Source organism: Solea solea, chromosome 3 (assembly GCF_958295425.1).
Source record: "Solea solea chromosome 3, fSolSol10.1, whole genome shotgun sequence".
Taxonomy (NCBI): Eukaryota; Metazoa; Chordata; class Actinopteri; order Pleuronectiformes; family Soleidae; genus Solea; species Solea solea.
Genome location: NC_081136.1, coordinates 11,037,254 through 11,059,440, shown reverse-complemented (window position 1 = coordinate 11,059,440; position 22,187 = coordinate 11,037,254). Strand labels below are relative to the sequence as shown.

The window sequence follows — 22,187 nt, the reverse complement described above, 5'->3', positions numbered from 1 at the left end:
TCATTTGGATACAAGTGGGCCGAGAAATAAGCCACGCCCTCACCTGCAGTGTATGTCTCTGTGGCGCAATTGGTTAGCGCGTTCGGCTGTTAACCGAAAGGTTGGTGGTTCAAGCCCACCCACGGACGTTTTGAGTTTAAAAAAAATTACATGTCAGTCAAAAAAACTTGACTTTACTATGGAGGACAAAACCTGACTTATGTATAAATGTGGAAAGAAATACAGAAATAATAAATCAATCAATCAATAAATACAGGAATAAATAAATGAAACTATAAATAAATGTTTTACATTTATTTATACTTTTCTGTTCACTTACATTTATTTATTTATTGCTGAGTCCATATGTTAATGAGGTAGGTTTATTTATACATAAGTCAGGTTTCGTCCTCCATACTATACTGTATGTATTATATAACTACAGAGAGATCCTCCCTTATGTATACTGCGCTTACATGTTGTCCTCGTTGCTGCAGCTGACATTTTTCAACAGAAATACAGGATTTATGTCATCATCATCATCTTCGATCCATCTCCCTTTCTTTCCCCTGGCTCTCGTTTATGTTATTTTTTTTACCTGTAATGTGTGTAACATCTTCTTCTAGCGCTACAGCTCCACCTACAGGCCTGGCATATGTACAGCCTTTTAAGTCTTCTTAGAGGGTTCCATGTGGACGGAGACATTTCCTGAAACAATGCTGTATTAACGGGAAACTTTTCAGTATGGCAAAGAAAAAATTGTTTACATTTCGTGCTGTTTCCAAGTGGATGGGGCCCTAGTTATAAATGCTGCTACAAGATAATTCAGTTCCATTTTTAATTTTCTGTGGAGGTGTATATGTTTTCTTAAAGTCTTCTTCTACTTCCTGTTCCTGTCTTTACACAATGTATATGGGATTAAATATGGCAGTTGTTCTATTGAATACAGATGGGCCGATGGCATTTCTTGTAGGCCACGCCCCTGCTGGTGTTCATCGTCTCTGTGGCGCAATTGGTTAGCGCGTTCGGCTGTTAACCGAAAGGTCGGTGGTTCAAGCCCACCCAGGGACGTTTTGAGTTGAAACGGTGAAAACCGATAGTGAAGTATATACTACGTATGGAAGACGAAACCTGATTTATGTATAAATAAGTACAGAAATAAATAGATGCATAAATAAATACAGGTATAAATAAATAAAACTCTACACAGAAATTTCCTACATACACGGAGAGTAAATAAAGAAAACTTCAGCGTCCCTGGGTGGGCTCGAACCACCAACCTTTCGGTTAACAGCCGAACGCGCTAACCGATTGCGCCACAGAGACAAAGCTCGCATAACAGAATAATTGTAACATATTGTATATAAACAGTCACAGACAGTTACGTTCTTTCTTTTTTTCTTTAAAAGTGAAGCTCTGAAAAAGTCAAAGGTCATTTCATTCATATATACATTCTGTCTTTCATACATATAGTTTGAAAACAATTGTCAAGAAAGAACAGTTATTGGTGTTAAAAATGTAGGGAGCAATTCTCTAATCATGGTTGACATAGTTTTTCGAAGTGGAGGCAGGCTTTACGTCAGTGAAATGTGAGGCGTATAAATAAATATAAAACACAATTTCCGCGTGGACGGACCTACTTTCTTAACACACAAAGAAAAACGTATGCGCCCAACGTGGGGCTCGAACCCACGACCCTGAGATTAAGAGTCTCATGCTCTACCGACTGAGCTAGCCGGGCATGGAGACTGTCCCGAAATGTTGTCTATTTTACATGTGCAACCTGAGTTAGGTGCATCCAGTAACTTATGTGTACATTACTGTACAAGAAAGCATTTGAACGACTTAATGTATTTTATTTTTTAAAAAAGGAAATAAAAAATAAAACAGCATTAATTCTGAAATTAAAGTCAGAATTCTGAGAAAAACGTCAGAATTCTGAGAAAAACGTCAGAATTCTGACTTTAATCTCGAATAAAGTGCCTGCGTTTTCTTTCTTTTTTTTCTCCCTTTCTTTCTTTGAATTTTTTTTACATGTGTCCCTAATACTCTTCCGCAAGCAAACGATTGACGACAAATGGTGTCTTGGCAACAGGCTATTTCAATAACTTCCCTATGTGCACAAAGCACCGCTAGATGGCGCCACCACGCCGCAGTAAAAAGTACCGCTGCCCTGAAATCGAGACGTTGCCGTTGTTCGTCCACCGTCTTGTATCCTCTGTCTCCCCAGAGCAGCAGAGAGAGGCGCTACTCACATATTTAACGGCAGCGTCCAGAGCGATTATTTAACTACCTCCATAAAGAGCTTGTACTGTAAGCAGTGTAAAGTGGGGGGGCGCGAGCAAACCACGTGATCAAATGCGGAAATTGTGAGACAGAAAAAAGTGTGAGGGAAAAAGAGAAAGGAGTGTGTTTCATTATCCGTGTGATTTGTGACTTGTGAGCGGCTCTCCCGTGTTTCTGCTGTCTCTACACCCACGAACGACTCTCACCTGTCCCGAAGGAAGTAAGGTAAGAATGGCGGATGAAAAATACAACATAGAAGTCATGTTAGTTTGATAATTTTAGCAACTTTTCAGGCACTTAGCATTAAGAGGGGATAGCTAACGTGCATTCATTCCTGTTGTGTTGACTGCAGCTAAAGTTAATGTGCATTTGTGCTACTTTTAGGTATTTATTTTACCCAGTGTTGGAAAGCAGCTAGATAGAGTTACCCAAGTAGTGTACATGTTTGGAGTATGTTCATGTTGTGGTATGTTATATTTCTTTACTACGGATTGAAATGTTTTACGCACTTTTCACCCCCATTTCAGCTTTTTCAGCTATTCTAAGGTTAACTGGACCTCATTATGTGCTCGACGCCTCAGTCATTTGTATGTGTTTATTAACAAAACCATCCTGGCTATCACTCCTTCCTATTTGTCTTGTCTTTTAAAACATCAAAGTCACAATCTCCGATCTATGGATTCTCTGCAATTTCCTACAAAATACGAGCTGAACTGTACAAGAAAGCATTTAGGTTTTTGGCACCTAACACATGTAACAAATTACAATCTTAACTTCAACTTCAAGCCCTTGTTACATTGACTGAGTTGTTACACTTGACCTTTTCTGTGTGCAAGTGTTTTATGTAAGAAAGTGTCAATGTTTATTGTTTTTAATGTAATTATGCTGCTGTCCTCTTGTCCAGGTCTCCTTTGTAAAATAGTTATTTGATCTCAATAGGACTAACCTGGTTAAATAAAGGTAAAATAAAAATAAAATAATTGTGTCCATCATTAATTAGATTAAATTAATTATCCAATACAACCATGTTTGACCATCCAAAGTGAGTAAACAAGAGAAGGAAGGAAATCACTTACCAAAAATAACAACAAGCACAAATTCAAAGCAGTTAATGAGTACATGTTGCTCCTCCCTGTGACTGTTTTGACTATTTTATTTTGACAACTGTGACACACAGCAGAGAGAGAACGATAGTGCTAACAAAGCCGGCAGGCCTTAGGGTTTGTATAAAATGGTGGTGAATGAGGTTCAGTGCCGATGCCCGTTGAAGGGTGAAACAAGTCTGTTTAATACAACTGAAATCACTGTGTAAATTCATATCATATAAGGATTCAAATGAATCGTAATCTGCCATGCAGCTGCCAATAACGCTGCCTTTCTTCCCCCCTGCCTACATGTGTGTGAATCACAGATTTAAATTTCACACCTTGCATTTGTGTAGGGGTTTCCACCATTTCTGTGGATTGTGCTTGTCATCATAACTTTGAAATCACTTATTATTTAAGATCGCAGCCCAAGCAGTTAGCTCCAGATCACTGTTTCATAGCCAGATTATTTAAGAAGAGTGTGAACAGTTAACTAAAACATTTATGTAAACACTTATGAGATTGCACAGTGTTTGTAACACTGTTAATCTTTCATCTAACAAGATGCTTTCATAGCAGAAGAGTGTGTATGTTTGGTGTTTTTAAGATATAGTGACCATTTATGGTGCTCATCACCGCACTGTTATACACTGCTTACGGTGGAACATTCTCAGTGGATGTGATGTTTTAAATTTTCTGTTCCATAATGCCAAACATTGTTTGCTGTGTCTTTGTTCTAAGCCTTGGTCTAAGGAGGTGCAGATCACCAGTGTTTCTTGGAGGTGGCTTCTGTGTGAAAGGAACAAATAAACAGAAATATTGGCCTTTAAATTGAATCGTTGTAGATTTACATCTGCTCATTTGCAGAGAGTAGGAGGTTTTTGACCATAAAAATGACTTCATGTTTATAAGTAGATCTCCATATCTCACATATAAGTGAGATAGGACCATGCTATGGCCTCTTTAAATTCTTTAAAGCCTCAACATGCAGAGACAGCTCTTACCATAAGAAAGATATTAGGTTTTCCTTTCTACACAGCTTCAGTTAGTTATGAGTTATGTATATGTTTTTTAACATACTTTTATTTGTCCAAACTACGGTGGGCCATAATAATTTAGCGCGGCTCAATTTTGCAGTATGCAATATTATTGTACCACCCATTTCCATACTACCACAAACCTCAGATTCAACCCTTAGCTAATCCTCTTAGCCATTTTTGTTGTTTTCCTTTAATTGAGGTCTCTGCCGGGAGTCTATTCTGTTCCTGACTCGACTGGCACACCACAGCTGTGGTCTGAGCTGAACCACAGACAAACCATGGGTCGTTAATTTAGAAAGTTAAGTACCCTAGGAAGCTTAATGTGTGGCTAAAGGTGATTTTGCCATTTTATTTCTCTCGTGTGTACGACCTTAACTTCTGTCCTGTTGATCTCATCATTGCCAATTGTTTTCTGTCTGTCTGTTCCCTAAATGCATCTCTCTAACTGCCTTCCTTGTCCTAACTTGGTTTTGCAGGGTCGCTCTGAGGTCAGACTGCTGAGATGACAAGGCTGTGACAGCGTGTTCCCAAGTGTGACCAATTCCTGTGACATGGCCGCTGCAAAGAAGAGTGAGTTAGTTATTATATCACTGCAATTAATGTGATAAAAGCCTTTTTCACACCAAAATGAGTGTTGTCCAATTTAAAATTAACAAACTGTAACAATAAAAGTAGTAGCAACATTAATATCTTGAAAATACCCAGAATTTCTATTATTCAAACATCCAATCAATGCAGGATAAAACTGGTTTTCTGACCAGTGGGAATTAGGGGGCTGACATTTTAAAAAATGCTATTCAAATATTTGATATTATTTGTCGAATATGTGAATATTCTAAACTCCTGTGCATGAGAGCCAGTGAAAGTAATGCAGAGTTCACATTGTGCTGAGTTAACAGGAGCACCTTACGAGATGCATTCAAAAATACCCAAGTAAAAAAGTTGACAGAAAATGTAGAACAATCAAACATAGAAGGATTCATTTGCAGACTTTGCAAATGAATGCTAATTGTGTTATTTCTTAAGAATTAACAACACTTTAAACAAATGTATTTTATTTTGATACCACAGAAACGTTTACAGGTGAAAAAATAATTCAGGAAATGTGGAGGTGGATTACTTCCCATGACATATAAGCCCTTTTACTGAGTCGGAATTGATCATAATGTCTGGACCTCTATCCTGTAATCTGCTGTGGGTGAATTAGACTTCCTTAATCTTTGGCCTGCATCGAGTGTTTCAGTGTAGGAGGATTGACTGTTGCAACATAAGGGAAAGGGGGGAAATTGTGTAATTTATTGTGTTGGAGAGCCCCAAATTAACCTTTTCACATGTGAGACACCCTGGAGGAATATACTATACACACGGATTTTCGAATCAATTTAAATTCACGATCAATTCTACTCTTGATTGGGTTTGGGAAAATGGCTGTGTAAATGGGGGTGAGTCAATTCCAGTAGCTTTATTATTATTTGTTGTTGTTGAGCTGAGCAAATTCATTTCCTCAAAATGCAGAACAAAAACCCACTGGTGTAAACAAAGCAGTCAAGAGAAGCAGACCTGGCAGACGGTTGTAAACGATTCATGTTGTTTATTTTACGAACATGAATAAGACTCCTGTATTACCCAGTGGAGTATGGATGTTTGTTGTATTTGAGGACCATTCTGTAGGCCTTTTGTGCTTTTTGATAAGTTCACAGAATAGAGTTTTATTAATCTTCACATCACTCTTTTTGGTACCCTGTACACCTTTTTGGAAATTAAAACACAAATAATTGCTCAATATAATCGCTGCGAGAACACCAGTAAAAAAAAAACAAAAAAAAGTTGCTGAAAGTAATAAAGAGGAGGAAGGAGTCTTGCAGTAAATTGTGACAGATAAGTTTTTCCTGCATAAGCAAAGATGCTGTCAGCTGCTCCATAATCAAAATAATCTTAGTGACAACGGAAATGAGACTTGAAAGTGAAATTGCTCTGCAGTGTTGTTGCATAAAACTGTGTCTCTAATTGATGTATTTGTTTATCCTTAAAGGAATTAATTGTGCTTTTAGGTACAAAAGAGTTGACCGTTCCCATATTAATTAGTAGAACATCCAAAGAGTGAAGTTCTGAATAATCTCATGCTACATCTTACATCATGTATGTTCAGTCTATCATGGCTTGGTCAAGAGGAAATCTGAGGACAGGACGGTCCTGAGAGAGGGATCCCTCCTCTGTGGCTCTTCCGGAGGTTTCTCCCATTTTTCCCCCTGTACAAGGGTTTCTGTGGGGTTTTTCCTCACTCGAAGTGAGGGTCTAAGGACAGAGGGTGTCACTTAAAACAAACTTTACAGACTTTAAAGCCCTTCGAGGCTTATTGTGTTTGTGATGTTGTATATAAATAAAAGGGGCTTGAATTGACGGGACTAGTAGCTTCAGTATGCAATTCAAAGGTCCCATTCACACTTGGTATAAACATCCGGCCTAAAGGATCCAGTCACATGCAGTTATCGATTATTTTCCAAAATCAATTCATTTGTTGATTTTTTTTCTTCATGAAATTAATAATTGTTTGGTTAAAAAAATGTCAGTAAATGTTGAAAAATGTTGATTAGCGTTCCCTAAATTGCAATATGTTCCGGTTGGCTTTGGAGCAATCAGATTTGTATTTCGAATGGCCTACACTTGATTGAAACACTCAGGATGGATGTTGATATCAGGTCTGAACGGGGTCAATGGGGACAAGACTAAACCACTCAGTTCCACACTGTAGAGTGGGTGGAGGACATTGTTTTGGGTATACATATTTCGAGAAGTGACAACTGGGGCCCCTCTAAGGCTTTGGCGGGCCCCAGTTTAATTATAAACACAGCGTATGTGGAACTGTGTTAGAAAAAATCTAGTTTTCCTGCTTTAATTCCCTTTCTGAATTACCATGTCTCCGTTCTAAGAATGACTTAGGTCATAGATTACATTAAAGTATCAAACTATTAAAGTATTAAAGATAAAGACATATAGTATTAAATGCTGTTTTAAATTTTGTCTTAAATATCTTTTATTAGGCCTTCCATTAACTGATAATACTATACTTTCTCTATATCAGCAGCAGTAAACAACATCATTTTTTACTTTTCTGTCTCTGCACAGTGATCCTGCACATATGCCACGTGATGTACTCATTATCCTGCACTCATTATTGTGACCCACATTGCTTGCAGCAAGGGTTTCTAATCTCTAATATGTGTCTAAATAAACGTTTAATGGAACTGAGCCCATGTGGGACAATAATGGCCCGTACTTCATGTAATTCAAGGACTTACATGGCATGACTTGAGTTAAATGTGCTGAAGCAATTCTCCATTATAGGATTGTGTTGATAGTAACCTCAATGTATGTACAAATTTGTCACGCACACTGTGTTGTAATTGGCTTTACTTCACTGTTACCAGGCTGCATATAATTGTTTCTTTGCTAAGAACAAGACATGTTGGACTCAATTACACTTCCACATTACACATGCTGTTGTTAAAGGGTAAGTCATTCACCCATTTTTTTTAGCATTTTTATCTATATTTATATTTTAATTAATAATATAGATTATACTGTAGATGACTGGGTCAATATGGTCAAAGTAGCTTTTGAAATAGTTGGTTTGGCTTCTTGAGACAGATTAAAAATACATCTGAGCCAGAAAAGCAGCAGCAAAAACACTGATTTCTGGATCTAAATTGTGTTGAGGGTTTTTAACATTTTTAGATGAGGTAAATCACAGATAGATGTCCACTCCACATCTGTGCCTTTTCTGACCAAGTGTCCTGTGATTAAGCACTTTGCCCATTTTTCCAGAATAACTTTCAATATCTGGCCGTTTGCAATTTACTGCACGTTAAAATAGTGTATTAACAGTTTAAAATGAAGGAAAGCAGAGTTTATTTAGCAAAAAAATGCTGTAGTTGTACATGGACACCAGATTTTCATGTTAAATTTGAAATGTTAAATTTGAAATGAGAACAGTATAAAACGTATTTAAAATAATATTTGTTTGAGTTTTTGTCTCAATGTGCAAAAACAGGCCAAACGAAAAATATGTACAGGTGTTTTTCCAACTCTCTCCTCTCTGGTGATAAAGGCGCTGATTCACCGGCTTCCTGCAACAGCGAGAGTGAAATTACCGTAATAATTACAACTTCTCAGCTTTCAGAAAAAAAAGTTCAAATTTTTCTGACTGCCCAAACATTGCATAATTACAGTAATGCAAATTTCACTCGCACAGACTTGTTGTCTTCGATACGCTCAGTGTTAAAGGATTAAATTAGTTAAAAAACTGTTAAAAAAGAAATATGAAAAGATTTCTACAGTCTTTAAGCTTATCTTCTCTACCGCGCCCTTACCATCTCTCTTTGAAGTGTTAAATGATGGAAATATTATGTGAGTCCGCACTGTATATTTGCATAAATACGTGCTCTAACAGCTCATCCAGACTCCTGGAGCAGATTTGAGTGAGTGTGAAGTGCTCTGCTGTAAATTTCACGATGCCACTAAAAGCATTGCCTGCCGTAATTCACCTGTGTTCATTTCTGGCCTTCAGCTACTCTTTCCTCTTTCCTCTTAGGTTGTGAGAAGGCAGGAGGCGTGCGCTTCTCAGAGGAACCCCCCGCCGCCGCCGCCCCGTCACATGTTCACTTTGAAGAAAAGCTGCATGACTCCATCGTCATGGTCACTCCAGAGGATGATGGCAACTTCATGGTCAAGGTGGGTTTAACCAAAGCAAAATCCCAACACGACAGAGTTACACTGAATGTCATACTTTGATCACCATCAGTATGGCTGGGCACGGAAATTAGATTCTGTGGTGACTCTCTTTCATTGATTTAAAACAAACAACTTTAATGATTACCTAATTTGTGGTGCATCTATTACCATGAGGTGGCAGCAGCAGCAACTGTATCTGGTTTGTGGACTGCATGTGTGTTTGCAGAAGTGATCACATTTAAGCTGTCCTGGTTGTAAAGTGTATGAGTGCATTAGTAGCAGCTATTAGGAAGGGTAATGGAGGCTGGAGCTCTGGGAAAGAAGCTGCTCTTCAGTCTGCTAATGCGTGTTCTCATGGTCCTGTATCTTTTGCCCAACAAGATGGGGACAAACAGTCTGTGACCCAGATGGGATGGGTCCTTGATGATGGAGACAAATTAGTTAGCTTCTTTTCCAGTAGTTTCCAGATATTACATTCAACAAACACATTCACAGTGTTTGTTAATTCTTACGACTTCAATGAAGAGCAGACCACGTCTAGCTAAATGGAAACAGCATCTATTTTTCAATGTATTCCTAGTTTAATCTTCAGGTTTTTATGCCAAGCATCTCAAAATTGTTCAAAGAATCTCACTTGTCTTGACACACGCATATTCGCATATTCAAAAATTGTTCAATAAGCTTTAACAAACACACACACACACAAAGATGTAAGGGCTGACCTAATTCCCAAACCCACAGTAATACTGATATTGATCGGAATGTTTTTTGAGCACAGTATGTAAATAAATCAGGGCATTTTAAAAGACACTGGAGCTGTTATGAATATGTTTGACAGCAACATGTGAGTCACAAGTTCTGGCGTGATATTTAGATTGCATAACATAAGCATTTATCTGCAGAGATGTGAAAGCGTGTTTTTGTAAAAACCACAGCGCTAAGAGTGTTTTTGTAGAAAAGGATCAAATATTGCAGTCACTTAACGATCTGGCGTGAATCCATTTCATTTCAGGGAGTTACACTTGAGACACAAAGAGAAGATCTGCAGGCGTTCATTTAGGAAACCGTGAATCGTTTTATTTCCCCAAGCTCAGTTATCATCTAACATCGTCACGTTCCATCATTGAATTGTAAAAGGATCTGCAGCATTTCTCCTTCAATCTGCATACATCCCTCAGTCTGTACAGCTGCTACAGCTTAACCTAATCCAAGTCCAAATTAGTTTATGTAATAGAGTAGTAATATGATATTACTCATGTAAAAGATACATCTGTTTTCCATCACAAAATACAAAATGTATGACACGTGTTGTACGTGCATAGCCCCCAGGCCAGCATGAGTCAGACTCTGGTTCGACACACATCATGTGGAAGGGAATTGGGAACTGGAGGGTCACCTGTTCAAATCCCAAGACAGGTTACAGTTATTATAGGCCTTATTTCTCAATGAGGTTCAATTTAGTAACTCAGGTTCTGACTTTCTGTTTTTGTGCGGCACTCACTTGAAATTATCGGTAATTATCGCCATTGAAATGGCAGATAGGTACCACATCTGTGTAATACAGTATTATTGCGTTGGAGGACGACATGAGAGGTAGGGTTGGAGATCCTGGACAATCTGTTTGAGCAGGCTACATTTTGAATTTAAGTCTAAGCCCCTTTCTTCAGACTTCCTTCCAAAGCTACGCCTCCTTTTTTGGAGTCCAGTAGAAACAGGGCCACTATGTCATCACTTTGCAGGGATATATTAATTCTTTCGGGCTGTTCAATATGATTGGATGGTGTTTTTATAGGCCTGTTCATTCCACAGGTGACTGAGATTTTTCATTTTGTCACAATGCATTCATTAATTTAGGTACAAAATTGGTTTTGAGGAGGAGAAAATGATCTCCTACCCTACCTTTAAGAAATGGCGTCTTAAAACATTTGAGGACATTTTTAATTATTTTCTGCCGTCACTTGGTGAAGACAGTTCTACGACGCGAAAATTACAAAAGCACAAAAACTTACAAGTACCTTCATCAAGGAACAGTTGGTACGGTTTTAATCCGCATTGTGGAGGACTTGGAATGTTTTAAAAGCCACTGTCCAACCCACTCAAAGCATGTCTGACTGTCACCTTGCGTGGGTCCTCACCACGTCTACATCTACTGGCCTCATAGAGACCGCTGGGTGCTCCTGGAGAAGTCTTGCAGCCATTCTGCAGCGACCTTGTGGAAGGTAGGCTAATGAATCGTCTCATCAGTGCCAAAATAAACACTCACCAAACACGTCATTAGGACCATCTGTGCTGTCTAATACATTGCAGTGGGTGAGATTATGAGTGACAGCTTTCATCAAATCGTACCTAATCAATTGGCCACTGAGTGAATGAATCTTAAATTATTGTGATTTATTAATTGACATATTACATATTACATCTTAAATGTAACTACAAACTTCTTTGAATAATTATTGTGTCATTTTTATTCAACTTCAGTCTTTATATGTTGATAAGCTGATGAGCTGGAAGTCTCCTTCACAAATGCATCTCTGCAGAAGTAGAACAGGTGGAAACAGCCCCTCCAAAGCTCCTGAGGCCTCAAATGTATGTATGTCATTTTTTATCAGTTTTACATAAAATTAGAAGAGGATAAATGTGCCAGCTCACAGGAGGTTCCACTGGTGGGAGGATGCAAGGAAATTGAGAATCACAGCTAGCTCTGCCAAAAAGGTCCCTGTACGTGCAGAGAGCACCTATTCCGTTGGTTTCATGGAAACTCGGATACAAGGAGTTGGTCAGAAGAATGAGGAGTTGGCCTGGGTGTGGATGGAGAGCTTTGGGGTTTTTGTTCAAAAAAATCCTGTTAATTCTAATTAACTTTACTAACTAAGTCTAATTTAATAAGCTTTTCTCCAGCAGTCTCACAGATGTGAGCTCCAACCAAATGGGTACTTTGGTCATTACTTTTTAGGTTCAGCTAGGTATGCTTTGAAAGAGGCTGGAGAAGTATGAGCTGCTCCTGTGGGCCCATCTGACAAAATAATCATCGATTGTGCCATTTAACTTGAGCTTCTGTTCACGGGTTCTCCACAAACTTAGGTTCTTCAGTTTTAACCACATGCTGCCAAGGATTGTAGATGAGTATGTGTCAGTTAGACGTGCACTGTACCATAAATATGTAAATACAGTATGGGTAAATAGGCTGCTGTTGACAAATATGCTCACAGGGTCGTGCATGTCCACATTTGGGGATTTGGAATGTTCATTTCTGATTCATTTAAAGATAACATGAAAACATATGTATGAGGAAGTTTTGCTGTATTGATGCACTTCCATTTTGTTAGCTGATGATATGTTGGAAAGGGTTTTGAACCTCACAAAGAAATGATTAAATGCTAGTTTCAAAAATGAATGATTGAAATTATGTTTGGTCTTATAATGGGAAGATTTATAGGATGGTTTGAAAATAATATTAATAAAACCAAATCTTTAATGCTTATATATATATATATATATATATATATATATATATACACACACACACACATACACACACTCTGCATCCTCGTGTCCTCATAAATCTTTACAGGCCTTTTGGTGGTTTCTTCAAGTTTAAGGCCACAAGGGAAGTGTTTCCTTGTTCTTCGGAGGAGTCAAAAGTTCACAGGGCACTTTGGATCTTGTTTGTACCCGATGACCAAAACATTCCTGTTCCATTAAAGTCTTTTGCTGATACCAACTGTTCAGGCAACCCCTGCCTACACACACACAAAATATGTCTTTTTTGACAAGCTGTTAAATCTTACAAAGTTTGTCTAGCTGTTGACCGGAAATGTCAAAGTGGAGGCTTCGCACAAAAATAATGACATCTGCTGAAAATAAGCTGTGTAGTTAGGACAGAGCTGTAGCCTGCTGACGAGTGGGTGATGCTTGCATATTCAAAAAATTACAAATACTAAATCAGGCAAAGTTGTAATGACAGAGAGGTTGAATCCAGCCTTTCTGGATTCAACCCCAACATCCTCAAAATGTGGATTTTTAGAAACAGACGAGATATTAGGTATTTAATCATTGTCATAAGAGGAACTTTAAGTACTTCCAGTGGTATTACTACCCTAATAGAATATCCTGAAGAAAGACCTTCATTGAAGGCAGCGGTTTCTTCTTCCATGGTTTTTTCTCTTGCAGTGTTTTTAAGTGTTGAACTTGAAACTAAAGCTAAATCAGTTTACCGAAAAAAGCTTTTTGTGCGCATGTTGATGAACAAGTTGACTGTGACCTTCACAGTTACACACACACACACACACCCTGCTCTGTGTGTGTGTGTGTGTATGTATGTGTGAGTGAGTGAGTGTTTGTTTGTTTGTTGAGTCTTTCTCAAAGCTCTTTGAAGCAATGTACAAGAGTGAGTCCAGACTACTGTCAGCCTGGTGCTGTAGCTTATCATGGAACTCAGGGGGGTGGTGTTGCTATGGTAACAAACAGAGATGGGTGGCACTTGTTTGCAGCTACATCCAAGATGAGGTGGGAGTGTGTGGGTTTGGAGCGGCATGCATATACAACAGCTGTGTGAATACGGGTTTGAGGAGGGTTAATTTGAATTGCGTAAAACAGGCGTGGTTATGGCACAAAGCATTCAAAATGTTCCATTGTGTGGGCTCGTGGAGATGCGTAGCTGTGACGGTATCGGCTTAAGGAGTGTTGCTGTCCAACAGAACTTTACGATATTTTGTATCATAAGCTTTCCCTCCTCTCTGAACACACACTGTCTTGTTGAAATGGAATGACGTGCAACTTGCACAAAATGTGTGTTATTTCTCTTATACTTGACTGAAGAGATTTGTCATGACTTTATTTTCTCATTCGTAGCATGAAATTACGTATTAAATCACATTTCAGTGACACTTCACAGGCCGTGGACATGATTGGGACTAATACGCTCACAGAATGACGGTTGTTTCCCTTTGCTGTTGTCCTCCAGTGTTTCCTCTGTGTAATGAGGCTTGAACCTGGGGTTGTGCGAGGCTGAATCTGTTGTTTGCAGCTCTTGCTGCAGGGGCATTAGGTTTATTTCTTCTCGCGTCTCTCTTTTTTTCTTGCGGTCTCCTCCTCCCCTCTTACTCTCTCAATGTCTCTCTTTACAACCCGTCTCCTCCGTAAGGCTGTCCTCACTCTGAGTGATGAATTGCTCATTAGCTATTCTCTTTGCTTATCACTCCTCACATTCTGTCTCTCTGTTGCTGTTTCTCTCCCCTGTTCACTTCAGTCTTCACTGTATGTAAAAATGTGTTGTGCTGTATACGTCAGTGAGATTAGGGTGTATGTTTAGCTCTTTGCTTCCCACTTTGGAGAAAAAACAAAAGCTAAAATCTATTAAAACTTGCCACTTTATGCTCAGTATGTGATTTGGCAGTGATTTCCATGCTTGGGTGTGTTTCTGCCTTCCTGTTGTTTTGTGCGTATTAAGGCAAGAGAGGCTTAATTCCGGATTTCTGCTTGTGTTTAACATGTGAATATACTTAAAAATAGAAAATGCCATTGTAGTTTTATTACACACACACACATACACACACCCACACAGTATAAATGTATGTATGCACGCACACACAACCCTTACACTCCGACTGTACAACTTTGTCTCCACTACAGCCTCCATGCTGAAGTAGAACGTCGCATAAGCACGAACAAGATTAAACGTCTGAACTGCTGACAAATCCATTTATGTGGGATTTGTGTTATGGAAATATTGAGGTTAATTTCCCATTAAAATTGGCAATCTAGCAGAGGTGAGGGCACAAGAGCAATAATGAATGATTTCAATTAGACAAGTCTTTCAAGGAAACATTCGCCCTGCGGTGCCGTTTTTAATGAGAGTCAATTTTCTTTTTAACTCGTAAAAACCATAATCCTTTGCCTACTGAGTTGTAATGGACATAAAGTTTGTAATCAGAGGGCAAAATAGAGGCTGTTTCCACTCTTTATTAATCCGTCTCTTACCATTATTCTTTTATGGGCCAAGCCCTCTCTCCCTGTGGCACAGTTGGATTAGTACTAAGTTAATCGTAGGCTGAAAGAAGCAATTGTATTTCCTCCAAGTGGTGAAATCTTTATTTAACTCTGCATATAATCCTTATTAACTCTCTCTCTCTCTCTCTCTCTCTCTCTCTCTCTCCCCCCCTCTTCCACCCTCTCTCTCTCTCTCTCTCTCTCTCTCTCTCTCTCTCTCTCTCTCTCTCTCTCTCTCTCTCTCTCTCTCTCTGCACTGCAGGTTGGCTTTCTAAAGACGCAGCATCGATATGAAATAATCTTCAATTTACCTGAGGTTCCAAGTCTTGGGAAGGATGTGTGTCCAGCGCCTGTACCCAGTCCACACCTCCGCATAACTGATATCACACCAGCACCAGAGGGTGAGAATGCAACAGAATGTTGAAAACACAACCTCAGTGAACAGAAACAAGTTTTAGATGTGGACAATATGTCAAACGTGTCAAATGGGACACTGGACACTAAAAGATGACTATGTTTTAATTACTGTACAGATGCACAGATGTGGTGTTGCACACATTTCACTGTTTATTCAATTGTCTCATGGCCTGAGGGGAAAATCTCCTTCTCATCCTGCTGGTGTGAGTCAGGAGGGTCTGTATCGCCTACTGAAGGGCAGCAGGGAGAATAGGTTGGTGTGGGGGAGTGAAGTCTGCTCATAATCCAATTATATAATTCAATAAATGTGTCTACGATAATATAACTCAATAGGTTTTGCTATTATCTGGACCGTGTTGCATCTTTCCTCCCGACTATCTGTCTCTCCAACAACAACAACAACAGGAGATTAGGTCATCACTTATCCGCAATCTCCGATGTAGCCGTTTGATTTGTGTTCTTGATCCTGTCCTGTTTTGTAATTAACTATAAAAATATGAGGCAGGGACAGGGTCAGCTTTTACATTATTCCTTTTGATTAATGTCTGCAGTCATCCTCCAACCATAGCAACCCGCCGAACAAGTGTGTGTTGTTGCCAGAGAGAAGAGAATAAAAGATAAAAAAAAAGTTTGCTTAATTGCTGCCAGTGATCAACTCAGTTTCTCTCATCTGCACCTAATGAAAAAAGGGTTATTAAGTTACATTACATGTCATTTAGCAGACGCTTTTATCCAAAGCGACTTACAATAAGTGCATTTAAACATTTGGGTACAAATAAGAGCAAGTTTTACTAAATGAATCAAAACAGAACTATGAAAGTGATTGTGACAGAAAGGCTTTTCAAAGACGAAGGCATATGAGGATTTTTAGCTGCGACATATCACCAGCTGTAAGTCACTTTCAGTGCAACATTATTTATTACATCCACTAGGGGTGGGTCAAAAATATCCATTTGATGATGTACTGTCATCCTTCCTTCCTGTCAGCAATATAACAATCGTTATACCAGGGCAAATACCAATATTTTAATTAATTAATTAATTAAGGCGCTCTAAAGTAAACAGTCCCTGCTAGTCTCACTTGCTGGGTGTCGTTACTTCATGTCTCCTCGCGGTGGCGCTATTCAAATGAATGAGGAAAACTTGGGAAGAAGTTCCCTGGTTGATGAAGAGGGAGTTTACGGCGGCATAATGGTGGAGAAAGCTACGTTAAGAGATGACAAAGACTTTAAAATCCTGCACTTTAAACTTTTCTCAGACGTTTTGTTTTCTTCAGTTGGAGAGATATGGCCATGTGTCTCTATATGCTTGTCTTGCAATATATTGATTATCACACATTTGTTGTATCGTAATATTATTGGCATTGTGGACCATGTGTATCGTATCGTATTGTACGTGATTCCCTGTACAGTTATGCATGATCAGAAATAAATCTAGTCTCAATAAATATTAATCTATTCTCAAGCTATAGGCCTCAACAGCTACAACCTCTTTCTCTCCTTCTTTTCCTGCTACAGTCCGTCTTTGTTATAAAAGCTTTAAATATATATATATATATGTTATGTTCACGTATTTGCATATGAATATGTGCTTAAGCAAAGTGTTGGCCAAAAAAGAGCTGACTAATGCACTTTTTTTACCAGTTCCCAAATAACTTCTAGCAGATCAGTAGTTTTCACAGAGGTCTGTGCTTCCGGAGCCCTTTCTATTTCAGTGTTCTGTACAATAAAAACAAGTTTAGTGTGTGCTTGTTTTTGTTGGAGGCAGATCTGAGTGGATGTCTCTTTATAGGCTAAACAGATGGACCAGATGGCTCAGGATTACAGCAACAGACTAGCACAGTAGTTTACTAACTCAACAATCCATCTCTGAGAAACCCTCAAAAAGAAGACTCACGTTCATACAGTATGTTTTCCCTCTTTGTCTTCAATCCCTCGGGGGTGGATACAAATAACGTGAATACTAATATGGATACCAGTCTGATATAATTTGTTTGTTTGTTTGTTTTTTTTACAAAATTACACTCAAGCCTGTCTTTACAGCCTTTTTGGAATTTATCAGATTACATTTTTTCTCCCCCAATCCAGTGTTTCAAACAGCATCGGACTATACAGATACTGAATATTGTATTGGTTCATCCCTGGAATTCCTGTAACCACTGTCAAAGGAACCTGTGCAGACTAAAATAACCCCCCGTGATATGATAGAAGTGTAACGGACCGTATGTCTGTGAGTCTTTACTGGATTACACCTCGTCACTTAACGGCCTGGGCCAAAGTTGAAACCTAAATGTTTTTGCAACTCAAGGCCAGTACGTGACTGTAACCACGTCTGTTGACTGACATTTATTTTCAGGTCACTCTTCCTCGCCTCATATTACACTATGGTCTCTCGCTCGCTCTCTCTCGCTCTGTGTTTGTCAGCTGATACTATAAAAGCAGCAGGTGTGCATCTATGTTTGTCTACTGTACGTGTGTGAGTAGTATTTTTGCAAAAAAAAAAAAATGTATTCATCCATCAACTGTGTTTCTCTATGATTTATGACATGTTTTGAGTCTTCCCTACCATCCATAAACTTTACAAATCTTAAATGATTTAAGCCCACAGAGCATACAATCAGTCTCCTCATCAGTCCTACGAATGTAGCAGCCTCTTTTTAGCCATATTTTTGTCACTGTCACTGTTCTGATTCTGGTCCAACTGAAGTTTCAGCCGGACTAATACATCTTTTTTTTTTAATGTCATGTAATTGTACTTATTTTTTGATTTATTTATTTTTTTCTCCAGGAGGTCTGAAGGTAACGTGCGAGTACATGGCCCTGCAGGAGGGCGTTCTGTGCGAGGAGGTGCTGCTGCTGAGCGAGGCCAACGACGACGTCTTTGTCAAAGTCAAAGTTCAAGCCAGGGTCATGGGTGAGGCCACGTTCATGTTCCTGTGCCGTCTGTTTGTACAGTTAATCCTGCTGCACCACACTCTTTTATGCGTTTATGGAGTGAAGGCTAAAGTGGATTGAAAAAAACAACCGAGTGAATCCACAGGTTAAGAAATGTTTTTGAAAAGCTAAAAGAAAAGAAGTATTTTATTCTCAATGTTGATATTGATTATGGCTTTTTGCTTTGGGGATGCTGAAACTCACTGACTCTTTTCAGGAACAAATTCTGTTCTATTCAGTAATTCATACATGAGCCAAGGTCATGCTATATGAGAAATGATATACAGTACAAGTGAGTAAGTGTGAAGAAATTCTGTATTTCTGTTCCTTGATGTTATTCATCAATCATTATAATGGCAAAGAAAGATTGGAATTTTATTCTTTGCTGTAGTCAAAATGTATTAAAAAGATGAACAGAAGCACAGTATGGGGTTTTGATTAGTGTGAGTCATTGGTTATTACATATTTATCATGCATTAGTCTCATTTTAGTGGAAAAACATTAAAGGTCCCATAATTTACCCCATAGCTCTGAAGATCTGATCATTATAACAAGGTGTATTTGTGGTTCAAGCACCAAAAAGATGTTCACAGTGTAAGTAAGCCGTCTGGTTCCCTGTTAATTACTAAATCCAAAAAGTCCAAATGTGTTGTACAAACAACTGAAACGCAGAAAAACAGGAACTCTTCACCAGTCACACACTTGATGGATGGCTGATTCAACAAAACAGCTGCAGTGTCTCATCTGCATGGGTTGTGATTAGAAGCAGGTTGAACGTGCAGCGTCTCCAGCAGTCCACTGCTGCCTCCTGCTGGTGAGTCAGAATTTCGGCCCGATGGTGGCTTTATGGCCTTAAAAATGTAAGAAAATGTAAAACCAAAAAAAATATCAATCCTTAATTGTGGAAAGGCCAAATAAAATGCCATAACACATTTGTTTTGCTGCAGTGCTGTTTGAATGGATGGTTTGTAGATACTGTATTTAAAAGATGCTTCTCTTCACTGTAACTGCTGCTGTGCTATGTGCTATAAAAACTCTGTGGAGCTGAGCCTGTAATGTCTCTGTTAAGACTGCATTAGCCGCTGGCATTTGTCAGCAGATGGAGAAACCGGGGACGTTTCCATCTGTGCTCACTTAGATACTGTATGTTTTTACTCCACTGTTCATTTTATAGGCATACATGGTGTTTTTGCACGTGAGAGCATGAATGATGTTTGTGTTGTCGTTTGTGTTGTTACTCACAAAGCACAGCCCGCACATCTGTCCAGATGTCTCAGCGTAATTGGGGCCTAGATGTCGACCAGATCAGCAGTTTAATCTCTGCCTCAGCTACTGCTGCTCTGAACGGCATGATTATGATTAGATCAGTGACTGAGTCAAATCTAACACTGTGGTGCAGCTCGGCTCTGTCTTTAATCCGATTTCAATGCACAATATTGCAAACGTTTTTGTTTTGCTATTTGTTCAGTGGAATTTTGGGTCAATTGGTCACTCTGAATTGACTGCAGGTGTGAGAGTGGATGGTTGTTTGTCTCTATATGTGGCCCTGTGATGGACTTGTCCAGGGTGTACCCCGCCTATCGCCCTATGTCAGCTGAGATTAGCAGAGTACAGCCCCCACGACTCTAATGTGGAGGATAAAGCGGTAGAAAATGGATGGAAGTTTCTGTTTCAAAATGCAAAACACACACTCATTGTTGGGCTGATGTAGAAACATAAAGTACATATACTGTAAAAGACTTATTCTAAAGGCCTGTGCACACCATGTACATTTTTATGAGATTTATTTTCCCTGTAACTATATTTTTAGAATCTTAATCCAGTCAATGTTTGCTGCTTTTATTTTGATCGAAATCCCCATATGTGCACAGCTGGGACTGAAATTCAACGATAATACACTTTTACACGCACATTTTTGTGTAGTATATTCAATAAAACCCTCTTAAATGTCACACCCTGGACCTTTTAATGTGAAAATCCCTTTGCTCCCAAAGGTTAAAGATTCTCTCTGCCTCTCCTTCAGATCGTCATCATGGTACACCCATGCTGCTGGAGGGAGTTCGCTGCATCGGGGTGGAGTTGGAGTACGACTCCGAACAGAGTGACTGGCAAGGATTTGACTAATCCGTCCTCAAGTACCCAAACACACACAGATACCTGCTGCCATAGGAAGACACACCCTCCAAAATACACACCATGTCATCTCCACAGATGCTCTGAGAACATTATGACATTCCTCTGCTGTTAAAACATCTGAAGGAACTTTTTTTGTTTTGCTTCTTATTTCTTCAGCTCTACAACGTTTGTTTGGCTCCCGTCACACTGTGCTCTCTGTGTTGTCGTTACTGCGCCACTAGGGGGCAGCAGTGCTTTTAAATCAGTACAGCCTCAGCTTCCCCTCGCTGTTTTTTGCTCCTGTGCACTGTTCTCCTCATGCACGAAGAAGGCAAACTTGATCCCATATGATTTAATAGATAAAGTGACTCTAAAGAAAGGAACATATTTGAACAATTCATGGAGAGGCAGTGCTGAGGCTGTAATGTCTCAGTGTCGGTGTCAGAACTCTTATGTTCTGCTGCCCAGTCAAGGCAAATCTTCTCGGGTTCATGCTCTTTATTTCTCTCTTTTATGTGATTGCACATTTTTGGAGCATTAATCAGACAAAACCAAGTATTGGAACACATTGGTTCTGTTTGCCAAAGTAAGACAAAAGGTTAATTGTCATCTATACTCTGGTCACTTGCAAAGTTCACAGCCCTAAAATCCTATATATATATATATATTTTTTAACAATCATTTTTCCATCTTTTGACACAACAAAGTATTAATCCAAGAATTGTTTCATCAACAGGGGACATAATAGCTTTATGGTGTTTTCGTGGGCGGATATTTCCTTTAAGAAAGACTTGCTTCAATCTGTCCAGTGTTTATTATTATGATTATTATTAATATTCTTATTATAATAGTCCTGTTCTGTTTAAATGTGTATAAGCCTTCAGAAAGACACTCACACACATGTGACATAAGTGCCTTTCGTGACACTGTTGGGTTTGTGTTGCCGTCCACTGACAAACACATCGACCAGTGTGGATCCAGAGGTGAAGGTGAATGTGTGACGTGAGAGTCGGGACTTTTCACATGGAAGGAAAATCTTTTAAATCGAATAAATGTGTTGTCATTACAATCCAGCTCCTCATCTGACCTCAGTCACAGATTTGACTGTGGTCGTCGACTGCAACTTGATTTACTTTATTTGTGCGTAAAGAGCAAGTGTCTGACATCCTTCTACCACACCACTCCTCCTCCTCCTGTTTCTCACACTTTATCATTTGTTTTTTTTCCTGTCTCAATGCAATTATAGCCTTAAAGGAAACAACTGTGTGTAATATGTCCATATGTTGGTATAGCGTAGATTTTATTAGATGTCTGCTTACGTGATGAAGGTCAAAAATGTTGCTTTTTTTTCCTGTCTCATTGTGGAACTTTGTAAATCTTTGTAGTGACTGTTGGTATTTCCTCCCTGTGTGTGTGTGTGTGTGTGTGTGTGTGTGTGTGTGTGTGTGTGTGCGTGCGTACGGTTTGTACTTTTCATGTGAAGAAATGAATAAAAAAATGCACGAGTTAGATTTTTGTTACCAATACTCTTGAGTTCTGTCATTTCATTGCAGAGACACATGGTGGCAGTCTACACCAACACAGCACCATCTAAGTATGTGGCATTCAAGTGC

General features: G+C 39.1%; 1 protein-coding gene and 4 non-coding genes across 5 annotated transcripts; 3 read left to right on the top strand and 2 right to left on the bottom strand.

Annotated features, from left to right (window-relative positions):
• Positions 1-54: 54 nt before the first annotated feature.
• On the top strand, positions 55-128 carry trnan-guu (transfer RNA asparagine (anticodon GUU)). The gene has a single exon. It is a non-coding gene; the product is annotated as a tRNA-Asn (tRNA).
• Positions 129-976: 848 nt separating this feature from the next.
• Positions 977-1,050, top strand: trnan-guu (transfer RNA asparagine (anticodon GUU)). Its single transcript has one exon. It is a non-coding gene; the product is annotated as a tRNA-Asn (tRNA).
• Positions 1,051-1,231: 181 nt separating this feature from the next.
• On the bottom strand, positions 1,232-1,305 carry trnan-guu (transfer RNA asparagine (anticodon GUU)). The gene has a single exon. It is a non-coding gene; the product is annotated as a tRNA-Asn (tRNA).
• Positions 1,306-1,647: 342 nt separating this feature from the next.
• On the bottom strand, positions 1,648-1,720 carry trnak-cuu (transfer RNA lysine (anticodon CUU)). Its single transcript has one exon. It is a non-coding gene; the product is annotated as a tRNA-Lys (tRNA).
• Positions 1,721-2,182: 462 nt separating this feature from the next.
• On the top strand, positions 2,183-21,897 carry LOC131457220 (adipose secreted signaling protein). The gene is made up of 6 exons (XM_058626121.1): positions 2,183-2,490; positions 4,867-4,960; positions 8,982-9,121; positions 15,372-15,510; positions 18,314-18,439; positions 20,483-21,897. Exons 2-6 carry the CDS (start codon positions 4,942-4,944, stop codon positions 20,581-20,583), a joined length of 525 nt encoding a protein of 174 aa, XP_058482104.1. The 5' UTR covers positions 2,183-2,490; positions 4,867-4,941; the 3' UTR covers positions 20,584-21,897.
• Positions 21,898-22,187: the final 290 nt, after the last annotated feature.

What these genes read in the sequence shown, in the direction of transcription:
- LOC131457220 (XM_058626121.1), top strand. An exon ending in TATCACACCAGCACCAGAGG is followed by an intron (nt 15,511 to 18,313) that starts GTGAGAATGCAA and finishes TTTTTTCTCCAG; the next exon opens with GAGGTCTGAAGGTAACGTGC. An exon ending in AGTTCAAGCCAGGGTCATGG is followed by an intron (nt 18,440 to 20,482) that starts GTGAGGCCACGT and finishes CCTCTCCTTCAG; the next exon opens with ATCGTCATCATGGTACACCC.